At 38.1% G+C, this 22783-nt stretch overlaps 2 protein-coding genes across 5 annotated transcripts in view; one reads left to right on the top strand and one right to left on the bottom strand.

Annotated features, from left to right (window-relative positions):
* Positions 1–7822: 7822 nt before the first annotated feature.
* On the bottom strand, positions 7823–16979 carry CRIPT (CXXC repeat containing interactor of PDZ3 domain). Its single transcript, XM_009558113.2, has 5 exons — positions 16896–16979; positions 16568–16633; positions 15967–16021; positions 15222–15325; positions 7823–12399 (listed from the first exon to the last, which is right to left on the bottom strand). The coding sequence occupies exons 1-5, from the start codon at positions 16909–16911 to the stop codon at positions 12335–12337; spliced, it is 306 nt and encodes a 101-aa protein (XP_009556408.1). The 5' UTR covers positions 16912–16979; the 3' UTR covers positions 7823–12334.
* The window catches only part of PIGF (phosphatidylinositol glycan anchor biosynthesis class F), a 33465-nt gene continuing 27660 nt past the window's right edge, over positions 16979–22783 (top strand). For 2 of the 4 annotated variants that reach the window (XM_054062822.1, XM_054062823.1), the window contains exons 1-4: positions 17056–17348; positions 17872–18115; positions 19325–19416; positions 20348–20464. In XM_054062822.1, coding sequence (XP_053918797.1) covers positions 17308–17348; positions 17872–18115; positions 19325–19416; positions 20348–20464 — 494 coding nt within the window. In that variant the 5' untranslated portion in view covers positions 17056–17307. Of the gene's footprint in view, positions 17027–17054; positions 17349–17871; positions 18116–19324; positions 19417–20347; positions 20465–22783 lie in introns of those variants that run through there. The other 2 variants (XM_054062824.1, XR_008449147.1) reach the window with 2 other exon arrangements.

Genomic DNA, 22783 nt, shown 5'->3' with positions numbered 1-22783 from the left:
AGCACATTTGCCATTAATGAAATGAAAATAAGAACAAACACCAAAATATACAATTTTATCTTCCATTCTGAGAATCTATTTCAAAGCCACCTTGTAAGATGCTTCCCCTTCAATAACGTAGGATAATTTTATACTAAAACCAAAGGCCAGATCTTGAAAGTGTTTACATTTATGAATACGTGGAATCTCTGTTCACATGGAATTTTCTTAGGCTAACATGATTACAGCGATGCTGGTACCAAAGCGTTCACTCATCCAGGTCATATATCAGGTCAGAAAGTACTCACACAGAGGTCTTGAGGCCAACAAAATATCTAGGAGCAGTGTAACAAAATATACATTTAGTGTGTGAGAAGAGAGATTTGCAAAGCTCACCTCTGTGCTTTCCCTTTCTTTTGCTAAGGTCATCTGGCATTTACTTCTGTTTTTTCCCTTGGCAAGCTGCTCAGTTCTTTGGCCAGTTTAAGGGTATGATTTTTTTTTTTTTAATCATTGCATTCTGGTCTACAGCCTTTTATTCGTCAAACTGAAAATAATGATTTCTCCAGCGCTTTTGCTGTGAATCTCATTTCATTCAGGGATTATGGCTTCCGTATGTCAACTTGATTTTGCTCTCATTGTAATTCATACATTTGCGAAGAGGTTCCTCAACTGCAGCATTGTGCATGGGAGACCTATTTTCTCATCCCCTACCTCAGCACATTCAGTTTGATTTTTCAGAGTTTATTTGATTTTTTTATTTCTGTATAATAAAGCCACATCATTCAAAATATTGAAAAGTGACCTGACAAGTATTGTAAGACTTCATATTTACAAGGGCATGTCACTGTTCCTTGATTTGCTTCAGTTAAAGAAATGAAGCTTAAGCCTAGAAATATATCACATTGTGACCAGGACTGAAATTGGTCAGGACTCAAACTTAGTGAAATCACAGTAACACATAGATCCAGGTGAACAGTTCAAAACTGGAAACGTACCCAAGTCACAGATTTGAACCCAGAGCAGAATCCTCACTGTCTTGAATAAATAGGAAAAGCAAAGGGTGGGTGTGGATGCAAAGGGTGGGTGTGGATGCAAACCCCACTTCCTCTTAGAACTACATAGTATTCATAGTAACCCAATAGGTTAACTGTAAGTTTGTTCATTAAAGCCATATTCAAGGCTTAGAATGTCCACCTGCATTTCTAATTAGGCAAATTTTTCTTTGGCTTTTTGGGCTGTACCGTTCATTTGTTGCATTACAATCATAAACCCCGTTAGAGTAGTCTTCTGCTCTGAAGCCAGATATTTCTTTTCCAGTAAAAGCTCATCTCTGTCTTTTTAAGTACAATTAGTGATACTGTCTTGATGAAGATCATGATGATCTTCATCAAGACAGATATTGACAGGTTTTCCCTTTATAAGCACCACTTACTGCCCTTATTTTGTAAGTTAATTATTCTCCAGCTATTTATGGAAAAGATCTGTTTTTCAGACTCTTGGATGTTGTGTTCAATAAAAGGAAATAAAACAAATTAACGTTAAAGAGAATAAAGGAGGAAAAAATATTGAGTTCTTAAAGCCCAGCAACAATAGTAAATATTCATCCTTAAAGGGATACGTAAAGCAGTAGCTGTTTAATTATGGTTGGAGTTGATGATCTACGGTCTTTTCCAACCTAATGATTCTATGATTCTAGGGTATTTTGAGGAGCATGAAACGTGAAAGTAGTTGTATCAGTGCCATAATGCAGTCCAGACTTAGTCACTCCGGATATCCATCAAAAGTGATAGAGCTATATATATTTCTGTAGCTAGACAGCTGCAAGCTGATAGTCTAGTAAGGGATAATGCTGCTGCTCTCCTTCAGGCATTCATAATTCCCACTGAAGGGAACGACTATAGCAGGAGTATTGCTCATGTAAACACTATGCAAACTACATCAAGGTAGTATCCCTACCCAAAGTCAAACTTAATTCAAATTTTACATTTACTGGCTTAATCTCAAGATCCTTCCACAACTGGAACTCCTGTTGCATTTATTTGCTAGAATGACATTTAAAGAAACCAGATTATTTTTTTCTTTCTGGTAGAATTTCCTTTTTTTCCCCCTTCAGCCATATACACGCTACTTAGCCAAAGCTCTCTCTGTTCATGGCCCCAGTAGTCACTCCATATGAATCCTGGGCAGATAGAATCATTTGGACTGTGCAAAAATATACCTGCCTGCTTTCCGCCTTACCAAAAATCCTACTTGTGATCCAGGCTTGCATAAACTGTAGAATGATTAGTAATTTGAATCACTGTTTTAATTATGAGTTAATTTGGCAAATGGAAATTCCTGACTTGAATAGTTTTATTACTTTCCATTCTCATGTTTTTGTTATTTCCCAAAAAAAGCTGGACTGATTGGTAATCTAGCATTCCTTTGCAGTGGAACGTAGCCTCTACATTAAATTGGGTCTTCTTTTTGCTAATCAGTAAGATACATTCTCTACATACACAAGCACTTACTTAGCATGACATATATTTAACGGATTTGTAACATTGATGTTTTATGACATTAGAGAAAGATGGCTGGTATTTCTTAGAGTAGGTTTCTTTTTGATTCTTGATTAATGTTAACCTACATTTACATGCAAATTGGAATTCAAATATAATAACATTCAGAATATTAAAGTACTGTTTTATTAGCTGAATAAAAGCAAGTTAAATTCCTAGCTATAGGAATAAAAAGGCTTGTCAAAATATAATTTGTATTTAAAATGTGACCTTATCTTCATGAACAGAATGATTGTTCCTCAGCATTCCATCCTTCACAATGTTGAAGGTAATTTTATTCTAAAACTAAAGAAAACTGAGTTTCTCAGCTTCTTAGCTTCTCAGGTGTAAAGCACCTCTACACGTGCACTGTTTACCTCTACAACTACCATGCTTTGCGTGTCTGACATTGATGACCTTTTCAGTATTTCAAATGTAGTAGTGAATTTTTCATTGGTCTTAGTAGAAAGGCATGCAGGCTTGAAGACCACAGCTCAAGAGCTCAGGGTTACAATTTCCGATTTGCACCTGTACTGCTGTGACCATGGGCAGCCCTGTAGACTTGGCACAGAAATCCTCCTCGGTCCTTACTCTATTTAGACTTCAGCATTCCTTCTAGGATCACTCCTGCTAGTCATTCAGCACTTACACCCTTTGTTTCTGCAGGTATGCATCAGAAACTTAAGAAGAAAGTGGTTGCACTACACAAGCTTGCAATATAACTGGATGAATATAGACAACCAAATCTACAGAATACTGCAGTTAAGGTGCAAGAGGCAAATCTCAGTTTCAGAATTGAGACTGTATGGTGGTGAATCACTTAAAGGGACATTTTCACAGCTGGGACAGAAGTCTTGATGCTGTGCTAGTGCTGTGCATCCTTTGAGCCATGAAAAAAATGGCAGACAGTTCTGCAGTGTCTCCCAACCTGAAGAAGTGGAAAGATCTCCAGGAAGCAGCTGCAAGGTACACAAGTGAAACTCCACCTCCATGCCAAGTTCTGGGAATACCTTCCCTGTCTCATAGGAGGCGAGTGTCTTTCATAGACAACAGGAATAGTGCCAATGGTGGATCATCTGTGGTTTGCTTATACCTGAAACAAAAATTATGACAGGGATCTCAAAATAACTTTTAACTAAGAAACTAGGGTTTATGTAATATGATTTTATTACAGCTTATGTAGTTATTTGCAGCTTTTTCGTGGCAGGACTGTTTCACGCCACAGAAATGCTCTCTTTTCTGACAGCATTTCCCAATCAGACTTCTTGAAAGGTTGCAGACAAAATACTTATCATCTACAAAGAGAAATAGAAGGCAGAAAGGCGTTCGCTGTGAGAGGTACTCAACTGAGGAAATGGCACCTCATCCTGAACTGAAATAGCCTCATTGGCATGGTGCAAATATTTTCTTCTTGCCCACATTTCTCAGCATGGAGGGACTTGCAGGAAAGTAATGCTGGTATGAAGGGTAGATTCCGTGATACGTTTAGTTAAGATCTGATCACCAAGCGTATACGTTTTACTGGCAGCTGCTGATGGCCCTGCTGGTCATTTGCTACATTTGCCAAATTAGTTCTGTAAGCAAATCAGGAACATCTGTAATTTTCAGATGTTGCCTCCTTCTGGATAGGAAAAAAAAAAAAAATTTTTCACAAGTGAGGAGCTCTCCCTTCTGTTGAAGGGGCTCAGGCTATCAAGCAATGAGCACACACCTGACATTTGAATAAATGGTCCAAAAGTAAAAAATAGTAAGAACGTCTGCCAGGACCCTACTATATTCCTACTGTACTCTGAACTGCAAACACACTGTGAAACTGTGAGGTTGCTTTAAAATTGAGAGAGCAAGGCTGATAATGCACTAGAAATGGATCACACTGTTTTGGTTGACAGATGTGTCCCAGAAAAAGCAGAGGTTTTCATATGCTCACCTTAGAAGACTGTAAACTACATTTATAAACTACATGGATTTAAAAAAATGGGTGCTGCTCTAACTCCTGCCTGACAAAGACTGGGCTGAAAGGGAGGTGCAAATAGCTTCAGTCATAGCTGAACCACAAAATATGAGGCATGTACTTCACTGGCTTACACTAATAGGACTGGGAGTCCCTAATGCCTTCATTGAATGCACCCCAGAACCATTATAACTGTCACATAATCTAAACTGCAATAGCAACTGAGTATTAAAAAAACAAAAACAAAACACCAAAACAACAATAAAAAACTCAACTACAACTCAACCAAAATATTTTGAGAGAGAATTCTACAAAGAAGAATATAGTAATTTTAAATATTAGATATTAAAAATACGCCTGGATGTCTAACTAATCTTTTACCAGATTACATATGGTGGTGTACAACAATTTATATATATAATAGTCAGGATAACATCTTTTTAAATACTCAGAGCATTCCTGCACAAAAGCCTGTGTGTTGTTGGGGCCTGAAGGATTAAATCCTCAAAAGCAACAATCTGAGTGAGAAACAACCTAAGTGGTGTTAAGGTCTAAACATTTCAATTTTGCTAGGTATCAAATTCCCAAGCTGAAGAGGAGGAACATGTCTTCAGTCAGACTTGCACCATGAACTCCATTCAAGCTATAAAAGGCAAATCATTGTTATAGGTAAAAGGAATACACTTTGGGTGATATAAGGGTTTGCTGAATATCCAAATGTATTTAAATATTGATTATTGAAACACAGCAAATCATTTCAGAGCTTTTCTCAGAAGTTAAGAATTATACTCATGTGAACTTTTATCCAGATACATAATATTTTAGAATACTAAGCTAATGTTAAACATTTAACAAATCACTTTGTGGACATATATGCATGGCATTGCTCAATGTTGACAAACAGCAGGACAGTCGCCAGCATAATTCTTGCAGTCCTTTGAGAAGATACAAATTGCAATGAAGAATTTTCTCATGCTGATCTAGAATTAAATGGAAACAGACTCCAAATCACAGTTTGACAGCACTAACAGGCAAAACAATTGCCAGACACCAGTTACCATATGTGATATGTTTGTGTTATGTTTGAGAGTCTGTACAAGAGAAACAGCTTTGTTCTCACTTCTTATTAGCACCTTGCAGTTTCCTAAGACTCTTTCTAAAGAATAAAAGATGTTATTCATAGCTACTCAACAAGGTGTTCTCTCACCGCTCACAGCATAATGTCACTGTAACATTTTAACTAGCTAGAATATAAAATGACCTACTCATCCCCACACAAGAAATCAAAACCAATCCAACTCATCCCAACTACTAACAAAGCCTACAGAAGACAAACTTAACTACGTATGCCTGAAGATCCTCAGGCATTACCCAGTTTACAGTATAAGCTGCACAACTGCACACATTTGAGGACCCCAACCCTTAATCCTCACTCTGCAGATTCTGCCCCATTTCCAAGGATTCTTCGGATTACTTTCCAAAAGATGCTTTGATCAAAAAAAACCCAAAATAAACAGGTCTCCCCAGTCAGCCCTCCCTCTTTAGCAGCCAGATACAAGATTGATGTAATCTGCTTTCGCACTGTCCACTGTTCAATGGGAATTAGGTCCCTAGCTACCTTTAAATATTTGCAGCTCTGAACCAAACTAGGAACAATACTTGGAGAAAAAGATACTAATCTACATCAAGAAGAGTGGCAAAATCTGACAGTTAATCTGAATTTGAATCAAAAGTTTACCTGTTATAGATGTTTGAGTTTTTCCTATCAGTTTATCAATTTAATACCTGCTCTTTCTTCAGCATTCTTAGTTTTACGAATCTTACAACATTTTTCACATGCAAATGTACTTTGAGAAATATTTGTGTGTTCCTGAATGCACTGTAATCCTGTTGACCTATCTTCTTTAGAAAACGTTGTCCTACAACAACCTGGATATGCCTTAATCTTTGTCAGAATTGGGATAGCATTTCATAATCCACAGATGTCCAAACAGGAACAAGTTAAACTGATAGTTTAATGTATGAGATATTCAATAAATGTCACATATCCTGCCCAACTTTAATCAACACTGAAAGCTGAGCAATTATACAGAGAAAATGTTGACACAAGTTAAACAGCTGTATAGCCCAAAATATTAAGTACTGGTGGCGAAACATATACACACACATAAAATGTTATGAAAACTGTTTGAATGGACTTCAAGATGGGGGGAAATCTTATATGAAAACTACCCTCTATTTGTTTTCTCAATTAACTAATTCCTTCCTTAAAGGAGTTACTGTGTCAAACTCTTGTTTTAGTCTGCCCTGGTCGTACAGGTATCGAAAGTATTACACGCAAAAAAAGACACACAGAGACAAGTCATCTCCTAGCAATCTATAAATGCTACAGATTTTTAAAATGAATTCTAACCCCAGCTTGACACCAACTTCCTCAGCAGCCTCAGACAAAGCAACAGAATGGTTCTTACTCTTCATGACCTTGCTATATATATCCTTATATTGGAAAGGATTTGAAGCTTGTTAATTATTTGCTTAAATAAACTTATTCTTTAAAAAAATTGAGCCTGGCACCCAGTTGTTTCTAAAAAAATTCCCCAACCTTCAAAAATTTTTTATAAAATAAAAAGGCATGGAAATTGCAAGTCAGTCTATAGCCTTAATATTTGCATGATCATTTGTTTTTAATTTAGCTAAGATAAATAATTCAAAAAGTTTTCTCTTTTATAACGAGTGCAACAGTCTTTAAAATCTAGGGTTTCTTTCTTCATGTACCGTAATACCTGTTTGTCTACTTTTCCCTTTGTCTAACTATCAATGCTGCACATACTCCAAGTTCAGCAATAACATATGCTTGTATGCTAGCCAGGTGCAGAGAGGTAGCACAACAGGAAATGTGGACAAAACAGCAAGAAATGTGGGTCAGTACTATCAGCAAAATCTTAAGAAACCAATTGCTTTCACTGTTCTCTACAGTTTTCCTACGATGATGAGGCAGAAAAAACCCAAAACCTCAACATTGTTTTCCCAAATTCATTTGGCAAACAAGCATATAGTAAGTGCATTTGCTGGAAGTGCTTATGCTTAATGAATTGCTAACGCTGCTATGTTCAGTCTGCATATTTCAGTACAAAGAGAGAGAGAGAAAAGAGAAGTAGTTTCTAGAGGTTTTCTACCAGAAAGCCATTCTAGAAGTGTATGCTTAATTAGGTAATTATTTGGCCATCAACTCCGTGGTGCCTGAAAAATCTACTTGCTATTTATTGCGGAAGAATGGCAGCAAGGCAAAAAAAAAAAAAAAAAAAAAAGTGTTAGAAGTGTCTTTGTGAACTATAATCTTTACCAGCAATACCCACACAGAATACTCCACTCAGCACTTCCTTCAGTTTCTTGGCAAGATTTCAAACAAATTCTTCCAGGTGCTTCCAACACATCTCTTCCTGTTTGCCCTAAAGTGGGTGAAGGAAGCACTCCTTGTCAACAGAGAACTCACGTTTTCTGCAGGCATTGACCAGACACGATGAACACGTGGATACCTCTTCCAAGTTCTGCAAAGTAAACTCTCCCCCCACCCATAGAAGTTGTTGAAAAAATCAGTTTCTGATGAATTTCAGATGATAATGTCCTCCATAAAAGCACAAGCCTGGGAGGAAGACAAGTAGTTCAAAACAAACTGGTCTTCACGAGTCATATTTATAATCCTCACTAGAATTTGGCTGTTATTTGTAAGGACTGTCATCCTGCCTTATCAGATTGTTCAACCAGTTCTGCAGATTGGGAGAGCAAAATTATTTTTGCTTAATAGCAAATCTCATCTGTGATGCGCTGATGTGTTCATTCTCTCACGATATTCAGGGCAAGTCTTCCTGCCATCAATATTTTGTTTTGCATCTTGTCACATTTTTTTTTCTAAACCAGTGATCTGTCAAGATACTGTAAGTAAAAAAGACACCTGTGTGATCCCACACTGAACCAGCACTCACTGAGCAGACAGATCTACTAAGCAACTGGTAAGTCAGTGACTGGGCTGCAACATCTCCCCCAAAAAGCCGCTCTTGGATTCTCCAACATCCAAAGGAAATGATAGAAAGCAGCCCACCTATAGGCCATATATATTTAGAAGAGACCAGGAAGTCTAGGTTCAACCCAGGGAAGACATTAACTTGTCTGAGAGGGGCTTTAAAGACTTTATTAGCCCTAGAATCTTAATCTTGGTGTACAGGCCCTATCACTACGCTTTGACGTACCAGATGTAAAAAGCCACAGCTCCTGCTCTTGGTTTACTGTCTTTCAATGAATAATGAATCTGTAATGCTGGGGATTCTTTCTGCAGATTCTTCCTGTGTCTGGGAAACTTAGAGCTTTGCATTAGAAAAATATAGCAACACGGTTCATTGCGCTGCTTCCAGCAGCTGCTTGATTCAATCTATTGTTTATAAATTTTGGTATACATCTCTTACGTCCACTAATAATACAAAAGCACCAGTCATTCTTGACCAGAATTTATGATGGCGAGATTGGCAGAGGGTCCTGGCCTAAGTGTCTCTGGGTGGAATGATGTTCAGCCAGTACAAAACTGGAGTATTTGTGCAATATGAGGCACTGCAGAGGGATGGGCTGATGGCAGGAGTGATACCAGAACAAGCACATAGGTGCAACAGACTTACCATCTGAAACTTGTACATCTCTGACTTTGCTAAATAAGAGATTTTCATACAAGTCAGGGCTATTCTCAAGAAAATCCAAAGTGGTCAGTGACAGTGCTGTATATAGGACAAAGTCATTCTTGCTATCTTTCCTTTATTGAAGGAACAGAATAAACCTAAGAGGGCAAAAAAACTCGCCACATTTCTACAGGTAAACAACTAAAATAGTTCTAATGCCTTGGAACAGTATTGCTGAATTACTATCCTGGATGGTCCTTTCTCAAGTTTCTGCAGCAGAAAGAACAGGGTTTAAAAAAAATCTAAAACCTCACACATCGCAGAACAAATGCTAAGGATGAGAAAGAACGCAACACCACCCGGACAGAACAAGGACACAACAGTTCCTGTTCTATTTTCATCCAACTAGCCACTACAGGCACAGCATCATTTTTGTAGGTAATCTGTTCCTTTCTCTCAGTAATCTGCATCAGATTACTTAGCTCAGTAACAGCTCTGTCCAATGAACACGCAGAAATAGCAAGGACAGTATAAGAACTCAGCAATACTACGGAAAATTCTAATCCTACTAAATTTGGCAGCACAAATCTGTTAGGTAACCAGTGATTTAGAGGACAGTCTGATCATCTGGGAACATTAATGTACACTAAACAAAAATGGCAACTCCCATTACAGATTTTCTTCGGTTTTTCACTGCATAATGATATCTCAGGAAAGGCATCCCATACTAACAAGACATTTTTAGTATCAACAAAAATGCTTTTATATGACAATTCAGTTTTACTGAAGGTGTATGCAAGATTAAAAGCTACCTTTAAGTGCTTCTTTGCCAGGATTCCCTTGAACTGTGGTGCACCTCAGAGAAGGGTTTGTGATCTAAATTTAAAGCAATGGATCTCCAAAACAATACTTGGAAAATGGGCTTTTCTGAATGTTAACTGTTACATCAGCAAATTTTACAGTTCTCAGAAACTGAACTTCTCATGAGGCTAAGAAGTTTTGAGAGCTGCAGATGGAAGATCCCAAGCACATACAAACCACCAGAAGAACAAACCACTGTTTGTATCAAGTATTTAAAGAATACTCCAAAACTGTCCTCCTTTTCCAACAGAAATACATTCTAACATGCATAAGCAGCTGCCCAGCAATAGGATACAGGTGCATAAAGGCTCTAGTCACAAAATAATTATGAACAAAGGATGATACTATTTAAACCCCTCTTGTCCTTAAATCAGTTACAAAATGAGGTAACAGTTCATTCAGTGCCAATATTTACAGAGTGCAATAAACATTCAATTCATACCATGTACTCAAGAATTACAAACAGTAATGCTTTTGAAATAGAGATACTGGCAAGTTTTAGAAGACAAGAAAGGAAGTTTTATTCGCAGAATAGCAAAAAAAAAAAAAAATCAATCCTATAGAACGCACTCATTAAGGGTGAAGAGTTCAGAGAATATCAGAGAATTTGCTACCTAAAATTGTCACACAATGGTAACAAGCACTTGTTGCAAAACCTGAAGCTGATTATAAATATCTACTTTTCATCCATATAAAGGGTATGCCACAGTTATGTTCACTAACATGAGAATTCCTTGCTGTGTTTGGAAATAAGTGGCTATCAGCATGCGGAAATAACTTTGCAGGATGCCAGCTATCACCAGTTAGCTAATCCATGTAACCCTATTCAATCAAGGTAGGTGAAGCTTTTAAAATGAAAAGCAGCAACATTCCTCTCTTCTTTTGGGGGACCCAGCTTATTTCACTACCCTGACAAAGCTTCTTAGGAGATATAAAATGCTGAAAAGAATTACCATTTTAGCAACTGCAAGATGTCAAGACATTTGGAACAAGAAACTTTGCTGACAAATGCTCAATCAAAAATGGATAGTTAGGGGTGATAGGCAACCTCCTTCAGAAGGCTGCTTACAGCACAACCACGGCATGGCATGAGCTAAGAGCAAATATCACCAGTATTCTATGTGTCAGTGGGCGAAAATATAGAAAGAAAAGCGATTTTTCATTCTCTATTAGTCATGCAGTTGTCCCAGTAATAGATAGGAGAACAAAAGGAAATCTAAACCAGAGTATCTATTCATACGGAATAATTTTTCTGTCACAGTTGAAAGTCACAAAAGCGTGCCACAAAGGAGATTGCTAGGAGAAGGAAACACTTAAAAAGGTCTAGTTAGAAACCCCACCATGAATTAGGAGTACCATTCTACACCCTTAAAATGCATGTACAGTGAACACTTGATACCGTCAGTAACAGAAATTGCCTTCTTATGTAGAAACCAATCAAAGCACAAAAGAAAAAGAGCCACACTCAGCCTCTCTCATTCAAAGAGGCTCACTTCACATCAAACCAATGCTAAAGGGAAGGCAGCCTGTTTTGATTTTTCAGATTTGACATGTATATAAGCAATTACATCACAGAATTCAAAAGCCAGTTTCAAACCAATTATTTAACAGACAGACTACCTTAGGAAATGATGAGGCTGAGACCTGGCATTAGAAATTGATGCTCATTGTTTTATTGCCTTGGGCCACCAGGTGCCAAACCTGAAGTCTCCTTAGAGGCTCACAAAGGAACAGCTAATCAGTCTTCTAACTGCCCAGGTAAGAATTGGCAGCGAAAAACACATTTCAGTAGATTAATTATTTATGATTTAACCAACCGTGCTGTAGGCAGAAACAAAATTCAACAGGACAATTGCATTAAAACCTGAAGAGCAATACTTAACAGTTCAGGGTGAGAGTAATTATAAATACCTATATGCATAGAACTAAATGAAGATACTACTTTAATAAGGTGATGCAAGCTCATACTTTATACATCTATAAAATATTACAATCAGTCAAGTAGAAGACTCAAGATAGGGCAAAAATAAAAAAAACATTAATCTCAAAGATCTGTGTTGTTATGGTGACTGTTTCAACTTATCCACTAGGATTTCTCATTGACTTTAAGTTGTATCAGTTGCTGCAAACCATTACCTTTAAATATCAATTAGCAGTAAGTGCTAAAACAACAAAAATCAAATATTATGTACATTTCTAGGCAAACAATAAGGCTGTCTTTACCTCTCATCTCATTAAAAGTATTATCTCCCAGGATGTAATATTCACAAAAAATTGTAGAGAAAAATACTGTACAAAGACACAGAAGTTAAAGTTCATAAAAAGACTAGTCAACACAATTAGACAGAAGTTTGCTTGTAGTTCTTCGTATCCAAGACCTTCTTGCCACACATTGAGCAGATGCCTATAAGCATACAAAACGTGTGTAAATTATTTAAAAATCATTAATCATTTTCTCAAACAACACAGTTGTGATGCTTTTGTAAAGACAATTTTCAAAAAAATTGTTTTAAGTGAGCTCTTACTAATAATCTATCTCTGCATTTTCTCACCAGACATTGCAAATCCAGAATAACATGACTTCTGATATAAATAAGCATTTGCAGCACATGTGTAATACTGCCACTTAAAAAAATGTCTATTTTGACAGCATTATGATTCACAACACTGCCTGAAGCCTCTGTAATTTGCTGGAGTACTAAAAAGAGAGCCAGGAAAGGCTCTCATCTGACAAACATATAAAAAATTTGTGTTATTAAACTTTTTAAGTCCTGTAGATAAACTGAGGTGCCAGAGGGACAGAAAGTAGCTAGGCTAAGAAAATATTATAGCTGCCAACAAACTGACTGCTAAATGGAAGATTAACGGGTGGGGAGGTTCAGACAATTAAGAAAGCTAAAAATGATATAGTTTATATAACTAAGTTACTTATAGAGCAATAGAAGTGAGAAACAACGGACACCCAGAATACTTAAGAGTTGAAGTGAACATGACCACTGATGTCCCAGAGGACTTTGTCCTAAACCCAAGTCAGCAGACTAGAGCAGCAAAAAGTACTCAGGTTCAGCAGTGGCAGAGGGGTGTGTTGTCTCAACGTGTCCCTCTTCTTCTAAAGCAGAAAGGTGACAAATCTTTTGTCTGGTAGGGCCACATCTCATTTTAAAGACCATTCCTCATCAGACAAGAAAAATGTCAAGTGGCAACTATTCCTCGTTCTGAACTGTATGTTCCTATACTGACATCATGTGACTGGAACCATATCCAAAAGCCCATTAGAAAAGTGAACAGCAGGGAAAATGCCACATGATTCACTTTAGAGAGCAAAATCCAGCCCACAGTCTGTTCACTTCAGGACTAAAGTAAGGAGTAATTAACTTTAGATTGCCTCTGGATTTCAGAGATATGCAACAGTTGAAGCGCTAAGCCATATGACTGTATATGCTTCAAGAAATATGCCACAATTGTGTCTTTGATGGTCAGAACTACAATCTAAAGCACTGAAGAGTTCTGAATTTTATGAAGAAACCAGATTCAACCTGCAAGGATACACTAGCAGACAAAGAAGAAATACTGAAGCCCACCCAAACAAGCCATAAGTTTAAGAAAGAGAACAAGGTTGTACCATATGGGATTCAGACAGCCATCTGGTGAGCATCTAGCAACTAGAAAAGGCAACCCTCCTACAACAGGCTGCTGAACCACTGACTCAGTGACACAGTATGCATTTTTAGAACAATTACAGTAATTTCACAAGCAAAACTTACTACTGGTTAGCTGTAGCTCTAGATCTAACAATTGGGACACCCTATGTCTGTGTGCTATGTGGACTCCTTGGTATTAACATTGTAACTGAGTTCATGCTGCCTTCCCTGCCCCTTCACACCTGCCCAGGAATTACAAGTTTGAACCCTTTTGCTTACCTATGCAAAATCAAAAGGCTAGCAGAAGTTTTATATCCTTAAGGCTCTCCATCAAATTTGTTGGAAATTGAGTCCATCCCCCGCAGGAATTTTTGAACAGTTTTTAACAATATTGAACACTTATTATGAATATAGGAGATAGAAAGCTTCCAGGTATAAGCTGAATTTCAGTGCAGTCATTCACACAACTCATACATAAAGAAAAATTTTATATATAAGGTACTGCACAGTGCAATATCCTCCTTTTGAGGGACAATGATTACAGTCGTCTTTTTCAGTTTTCACTTTCGCCTAAAGGTAAGCTTTACTTAACAATGCATCAAACATACTCACAACTGGACTATAGACTCCCTTTAGAGAAATGAACCTTTCAGTGTCTTATGTTAAGGCACTGAATGCCTAAGAAAACATACAAGCACAAAGACAACCAGGAGCATGATTTGCCTTCGGAGACAATTTCTTAACTGCTTTTACAATTCAGTTTATGTTTTTCACTTTGCCTTTTTCCTAAGCTAGCCTATTGCTTTACCAAGACCAGAAGTTTGATTTTTGGTAGTTTCATGGGTTTTTTTAGGGGGATGGCTGGGTTGGATGCGTTTGGGTTTTGGTTTGAGGGTTATTTTTTTTGTTTGTCTGTCGCGGTGGTGGGGTTCTTTGTTTTTGTTTTTGTTTGTTTGCTTGTTTTTACCACTATTTAGAAGGAGAAGAAGGACTGCAACAAGTAATTGAGTTTTACAAAATTTTTTTTTTAAACTAAAAAAATCAAACTTGCTAAATGACAGCTTTCTAAGCAATTATCAAGATGAAGTTCACAGTTACTCTTTTAATTCCACTGCTTTAGATAGCAGCAACATTCTAAAAGAAGTGGAATCACAGAATGACCTAAGCTGGAAAGGATCTCCGGCAGTCTCCTGTCCTGCCCCTGACCGACTCAAACCACAGCCATACTGGATGAGGCTGGTTCAGGACCTTTCAAGTCAAGCCTGAATACCTCCCACAAAGATTCCACAGCCTCTGTGGGTCCCTGTTACTACAATACTTGAACACACTCATGGTGAAAATTGATTTCTTCGTATATAACTAGAATTTTCCACATTCTACCCTGTGCACGTTGTCTCTTATTCTATTACTGTGACCCTCAGAAGAGCCTGACTCCATCTTCTTCATGCCCTCCTATTAGTAGTTGGAAGATAGCCATTAAATCTCATCTTAGCCTGCTCTTCATAAGGTGAAACAAATTCAAGAGTTCCACTTGCTCTTTAATTTCAAACCAAACTGGGGTAATTTGGTACTCAGTGAAACTCACCTTTTTTATAGGCACATCCTTGACAATAGTGAGACCCGGGCTGATGGACAGAACTCTTGCAAATCCGACATATTGCAAACTTGTTCTTTCCATAAGGATCAAACCTGGGAAAAAGGAAAAGTGTTTTATTTATACACCTTAAAATAAAGTATTTTCTCTGCCTCGTCCTAAAATGTCTAAGCCAAAGGACACAGACAGAAACGCCGACAAAACCTGTAACTTAGAAAAGGGACATAAATGGATTAAATCTATTAGGCTGCACAAAGTCTACAGAAAAGCTTCCACTTTTCCCATTAAGAGAGATTTCTTGCATTATGGACAAAACCTTAACAAAAGCAGAGTTAAATATGTGCGTGTTTATTAAGATACGATACTATTTTGAACTTAAATGCCTTCTAGCAGCTCCTTGCTCCCTTCTACAACAGAATGGCCCCCGATCATTAGGGAAATGCTCAAGAGATTGTACAGGCAAACTCAGCACAGAAAATAAGCCTTCCCGGCTCCTCTCCTGACAAAAGCATCATACCCTAACCATTTTGGAGAGAACGGTAGTAAAATATTTGCGTATGCTCTATGATTCAGCAGAAAGCACCTCTAAAATATGTATGGACATACTTTTATGAGCTGTCATACCTCCCACAATTATTCTTCTTTATTTAGTGTATATTGGACAAGTTTTGAACAGTTGTCCAGATACGCATGACACAGGCCTCAGTTGTAGTCAAAATCAGCATTAAATACTAACCTTGCCTTCTTTGAGGTCAATGCCTTGTTTTCATTTAATTTGCGGCCACCGCTTTCTACAAAAAAAACCAAACCATAAACCAGTAAGTTTCCCAGTTCCAAGCATACTTAACCAGTTTACAGCTTCTACATATGTGCAAATAAAGTCACAAATTGAGATAAAACATACAGCACAGCATTAAAGCACAGAACAACAGAATACCTTATACAGTGCTCTGTTTGGGTATCATCACTCCATACAGGGAGGAAAAAAACAGATAAATTCAATCCTGAAAAGCTCGGAATCAATAAATTCTCAGTGCATTAAATGAGCATGCGAGTAGTTGCATAGATTAAAAATTAACATGACTAACTATTTCAAATTTTAGCTTTACAATCATAAGACAGTTCAGGTGCCCAACTGGCTTTTAGGTACTTGAGAAAAATTATAGGATCACTAGGTTGAAAAGACCATTAACACCACTGAGTGCAATCATACCTGTCCAGTACTAAACCATATCCCTGAACACCTCATCTACCTGTCTTTTCAATACCTCAGAGATAATGACTCAACCACATCCCGGAATTTTCAGTATCAAAGCGTTAAACTCCGCCCCCATTACCTGTTGTGTTTCTCGCACCATCTTTCCACGTATCGGGAGTGATGACCGTACCGAGTTTCTTCTCACCTGAGCAAGTAAACGTTACAAAGGAAAAAAAAAAATAGAACTCTATTGCGTTAATGCCCCGAACAGGCGCTGCCCACGGAGCCGTGGACCCACAGACACATGGGCCCAGGGACACAGGGCCCACAGACACCGGGACACAGGAACACAAGGACACGCAGACACATGGACCCAAGGGTCCAGGTGCCCAGGGACACACAGACACAACGGCCCGCAGGAACACGAAAACCCGCGCTCCCCGCTCCCCTAAGCCTCCCGCACTCACACTTCTCGCAGACCATGGCCGCTCCTCCTCCACCGCCACCACCGCCACCACCGCCACCACAACAAACGCCACTTCCGGTCGCGCCCCGGAAGTAACCGGCGCGCGGCGGCAGGGACGCCGCGGTATGAGAGGTGCGGAGTTTCTTCTTCCTTCCCTGTTTCTTTCCCTCCCGGAGCGTTGGCGGCGCTGCCTGAACGGAGCCCGGGGGGAGAGGAGGGGGAGCGGCGAGGGGCATCCCGGCCGCGGGAGGGGCTGAGGCGGCGCTGCCTGCGAGCACGGGGCGAAGTCGTCGTCCCGTCCTGCCCCCCCCCCCCCCGCCGGGGACCCCGCGGGGCGGCGCTGCTTTGCTTGTTGGGTTGGAGTTGGCTTTGTAAACGAATGGCGTTTCCTCTCGCGAGTGACGGGCGGTAGGATGAGAGGGAATGGCCTCGAGCTGCGCCAGGGGAGGTTCAGGTTGGACATTAGTAAAAACTTCATCTCTGAGGGTCGCTGCCCAGGGAGGTGGTGGAGTCACCATCCCTGGAGGTATTGAAAAGACGGGTAGATGAATTGCTTAGGGCTTTAGGCTAGACATAGGGAGGAATTTCTTCACGATGACGGTGGTGAGGCACTGGCACAGGTTGCCCAGCGAAGTGGCTGTCCCATCCCTGGCGGTGTTCAAGGCCAGGTTGGATGGGGCCTTGGGCAGTCTGATCTGGTGGGAGGTGTCCCTGTCCACGGCCGGGGGTTGGAACTGGATGACCTTTAAGGTCCTTCCCAACTCAAACCGTTCTGTGATTCAATGGTATGGTGTAGTAGTGGACAGGTACTCCATGATCTCAAAGGTTTCTTCCAACCTTATTCTGTGAGCCTATGACTTTTACCCCAAAACCGAGCTCAGAGCTCTGCCTTGCCTATCACGACTAAGAAAAAAATCTTACCCTCTAGCACTCTGGCCGTGTAACAAAGTAACAAAGCATGGCTTGCTCTATTGCAGGTTAATGGGGAACACAATGAGAGAAGCAGAAATAAGGAAGCTCTTTGCTGTCAACCTCCTATGTGTTTTTTCAATTATTCTGACAGCAGTTGTTCCAACTGTCTTCTGGGACGGATTCACAGTTGTGGGAACACACCTCACGTGGCTGCGTATTTGTTCTGTTTCTGTTAGTGCCGTTAGTATAGTCTTGCACTTAATCCTTAAGCCAAATTTGTCTCCTAAGAGAAGTTCATTTGCTCACAAGGTAAGATTTCTATTCTTAAGTTCCTACCAGACAGATTGGAGGGAAGCTAATTTTGTCACTGAAATACTTAAATGAGAAAAAAAAGACAATTTTTTTTGTGGTGAATTCTTGTTTTTTGTGAATAAGCTGAGTGTAGCACCTTCTGAAGTAAGTTCACCGATATTTTTGTGGTCTTAAACTTTCTTTACCAGCAAATAACCTGTTTAGGTGGGTGATTCTGTGCCTTTCCTTTTTGTTGTCAACATATTGTTGTTTCTAGTCCCAGCCATTGATATGACAATTTGCCTGGTGGCAAAAGTCACCAAAATTGAATGGACACAGAATTGACTTTGTAGTCCAGGCCTGACCTTCAGTGTTACCAAGAAATATTTTTCTCATGTGTAGTAATAAGTTTCAGATAACTTTAAAGGAAGAAAAATAGTTTTTCGACTCGGAGACATATAAGAGCCTTGCTCGTTACAATTAAAACAAAGGTAGTAAATTTCTAAAAATGGTGTGGAAAGCTGTTAAAATGGCTACATTTCCTTGTATGATGAAATTTGCATACAGAAGAATCTAAATATGGGAGACACTTTTGTTGTTACAGTTTGTAATGGAAGCATTAATTGTGAAAATCTCAATGAAATAGGTTTGAACAGAGCGACCTAACCAGAACTGTTTTATCGGCTCGCTATGCCTCTATACAATATGGTGAGCACCTAGAAACTGTTGTTTAAATTCATAATAAAGATAAGTGTTTTGCAGATTTATAGAAAATTGTGGGCATTTCTCAAAAGGGTTTAGAATCTACGATATCATATTCAAAATGCAGTGATTTTCATTGAATGCAATTTTAAGTATTACAGTTGGTTCTGAATGTCTCTTTTATTTTCATATTACTTATTGTCTTGCTTTTAACATAACACTGAGACGTGAAACAGAAATGTAAAAATACTCAATAAAATTATACCTTTCTTATCTTGTCATTTCTAGTTATGTTTTTGTATACTTGCCTTATTATAGTGTGCATGAAAAAAATGTATTGATCATTTCTAATTATTTCAAGTTTTATACATAGGTAAAACTATTTTGAAGTGTGCTGTGTTATCATACTGTGCTGTAGTTGAAGTTAAAGACAGGTAGAGTATTGATAAGATATAGACTATGTGTGTTACTTATTTTCTCTTTTATTTTGAAACATTATTCTGATATTTTATTGCTCTTTTTTAGATATCCAGATTTCTAAAATGCTGTATATACTTTTTCATGTCTTGCGTACTATTTCATGTGATTATTGTTCTTTATGGAGCACCTCTCATAGAGTAAGTCAGAAGACCCTGTCTTTCTCTAAACACTTTAAGGGGCAGTTCTACTTGCAGATATTGGTATAAGTGCTTGTATATTTTCTGGTACGTTAGAAGTTAAAGGATAAGCTCCTGGCTGGGGAAGGAAGGGTAGCTGTTCTGGGTTTGGGTTTGGTTTGGTTTTTTTTTTGTTTGGGGGGGGGAGGGGGGCAGGGCTGTGTTTTGTTTTCGGGTTTAGTTTAGTTTGACTTTTTTTTTTTTTTTTAGAAGCTGGCTCTTAAAATTTGTGTATATTTAGAGATGTGTTGTTTAAGATTGTTATGGACAGCTCCTTCTCCTTTAAATATTTATGTTAAATGTAAGGGTGCAAACATTTTTTCCAAGTTTCATGTAGTCATTTTTTTCTTCTAAAATTCTAAAATGTGCCTCTTGCATACCTTTTGTCTTTTGATATTAGTATTTTAATTTTTAGGAATGACTAAGAAAGAAAAAAAAAAAGAGAGAGGCATGAAGCAGCCTGATTTCTTAGAGAGATTCTAAGTTACTAGCAATTGCATCATGTAGTTTGGTTTCATGGTTGTTCCCACAACATCAAACTAGAAGAAATAAATAGCGTAATGAAGTAAATATCCAAGCGTACTTCAATTCAGTTGTGGTGTTCTGTATGAGGTACTCTTGTGTTTTCTTTAAAATGTTGCAGGTATCATGCATTTAAAATGATTACTGAATTTCAGTCTTCATTGAGATAACACAGATACCACAGTTCTTTCCATCTTTCTTTACTATTCGACAGGTTAAGAGGAATAATACTTTCTTCTAGTACATGAGATTTAAGAAAGCATACATACTTTCACAAGTTGACCTAGAAGGGTTTTTTTTCCCTAAATCTTGCAAGTCTTAGAAAATTAGTAATCACCTTGCTTAACTCTGTAATATCCCTTCTTTGTAGGTCAGTGACCGAGACATTTTTGTTTGCAGTTCTGTTGTCTACTTTTACTACTTTACAATGCTTGTGTATGCTGGGACCAAACTTACAAGCATGGATCCGGGTCTTTAGTAAAAATGGGTAAGTTCTAATCTGAAGTTTCTGGTTTTATCTGGAGTAGAAATGGACAGAATTGATGTAAACAATATATAATGTAATTTTTGGTAAGTGTAGTAGAACTTCCTGATTTCTGAGTATATGCTTTTCTGAACAAAAATGTTATTCTTTATTTTGAAAACATTGATGCAGAAAACTTTGGTTTTGTTTTTGGTGTCCAGACACTAAATCTCACTTTGTGTGTTTGAAGGAATTAGCTTTAAGCACACATTTTACTGGTGTAGAACTATTGTGCAGTCCATTATGATGGTTGTCAAATAAAGAAGAGACTTGAGGCTGAGCTGTACAGGGAGATTCTTGCACATAACCCAACAGTACCTTTGTAAATACAGCATTTAAAGTGGGAATAACAAGCCAAAACAAACACTATTTTAACAGTATTTTTAACTTGAAAATACTGGTGAAAATGATACGTAATTTACTGTGGTCTTAAGTAATCTTTACTCATGCTCATTTTCAAGTTTCAAAGAAAGCTGTTTCCAGTGTCAAGAGTTTTCAAGCACTGATTTTTATTTTATTTTCAAGAGGCTGTTTTAACTAAAATGACCCTTTTAAACTAATTTTCACCTTGGTGACTGCCATGTCATCAGCATGCATCAAGGACAGTGCATTTTTCTGACATATGCTCTCTCTTCTGCCTTTTTTTCACTCACTAAATAACAGGATTGTTGAAAGGCTGGAATGCTGAAACATAAAGAAGCCCCACATATGCTTGAGATTTGATAATAAGACATTAGCAATCATTTCCTTTTAATGGTTCGTAAGGGTGCGGTCTCATCTTGAAAGGGACAAGTTCTATAGTGCTGCTGAGCTGTGGCTTTTCATTCGAACTTCTGTAGAGAGGGACAAAAGTAGACTTTTTATAGTAGTTCCAGATATTGACTTTTGGTCTATTTCAATTCTCAGCTTACTGAAAAATATTTTGAATTCTTATTCAAGTCAGTTATGCTTGCCTTTTATTTTCAGTGGAAGGCTTGAATAGACTTTAACAAAAGCGTGGAGTTGTTTAGCCAAAACAGATAATTGCTGATTCACTTAGTCATGTTTGGGGGCTTTGCAACTGGAAATAATAGTTGAATTGAAGTAACATGTTTGACGACAGCCTGTCTTTGTAGCAGGTTAGATTTTTGAATTCCTGTCAATGTCTGTTTTCCTAATCTACATCTTAATGTTATTTCAGCACAATTACTGCATAGGAAATAGTTTTCTTGTTTTGACATTTTTGCTGTGCCAACTTTCTACATGTTTCATAGTAGTGAGCCATGTGATGTTATGTGAATAAAATGTCTACTTAATTCTGATGTTTATTTAGATGAGCCTTTGCATGAAAATAGACTGCAAAGAAATATTGTAGCAAACTGCTTTTTTAAAAAGAATCCTGTGGTTTTTTATTTGAACTCATGCACAGGTTGGAACTTTTTGCACTTGGGCTTGAGCTAAGTTTAGACATGATGTGTTAAAGGTTGTCTCTGAGTTAACCATGTGGAATGAGGTGGGACCGGTTGAATGAGGGAAAAAGATAGTTAGGTGAGGTCAACACAGCTGTTTCCCTTGAAAGCAAGAGTTTAGCAACATGAATTGCACTGGAGCAGCAAGCTGGAAGGTCTCCTTAAGCGTATAGCTTAGTATGGTAAAGCAATGTATTTTAAAAGTATCTGAATAAGATTTAGACTTAAGTAACCACTAGCAATTTTGTTTTGTTACTCTTATTCACCTGTACAGTATTTATAAGGTCAGAATGTGTTTGTGCTATTGTCTTTGCAGAAAGATAGAAAAAGACATAAAGAAGAACGTTTATCTTGATATGTCAAGTGTAAATATGTAACAGATATTAATTAGCTATCTATTACTCTGGATAGCTTTCTGCTATGTTTTAGGTGTTCTAGTGTGAAAATACTGATGTGTGCTGTATCTTGTCATAGGGCTATTCATGAAGTTATGTTCAAGTAACTTGTGTGTAATCTAGTGCATCATAATAGCCATGGTACAAACTGCATCAGTCATTCAGTCATTTGTAGACAGTCATTCGAAGTGCTTATTTTTTCTGTGAAGATGCTTAGCTTTCTCCATTTCTACTTGCAGCACTTGCAAGTGCAATCACTAGAAGTAAAATAACTCCTAATAACATTACAAGATCAGTTGTTAAGTGCTTGTGCCTCTAGGAGGTGGGTTATATGTGCTGTCTCATGATAATGTGTAATCTGTGGCACCACAGGTTTATTGTCTGTACTGTAAACTTTGGGTTGTTGGAGGAGTGAAGAGGGAGGTGGTGTTTGACATAGA

Source organism: Cuculus canorus, chromosome 3 (assembly GCF_017976375.1).
Source record: "Cuculus canorus isolate bCucCan1 chromosome 3, bCucCan1.pri, whole genome shotgun sequence".
In the NCBI taxonomy this organism is placed as follows: domain Eukaryota; kingdom Metazoa; phylum Chordata; class Aves; order Cuculiformes; family Cuculidae; genus Cuculus; species Cuculus canorus.
The sequence above is the reverse complement of the archived record's forward strand: the minus strand, read 5'-3'. Positions and strand labels throughout refer to the sequence as shown.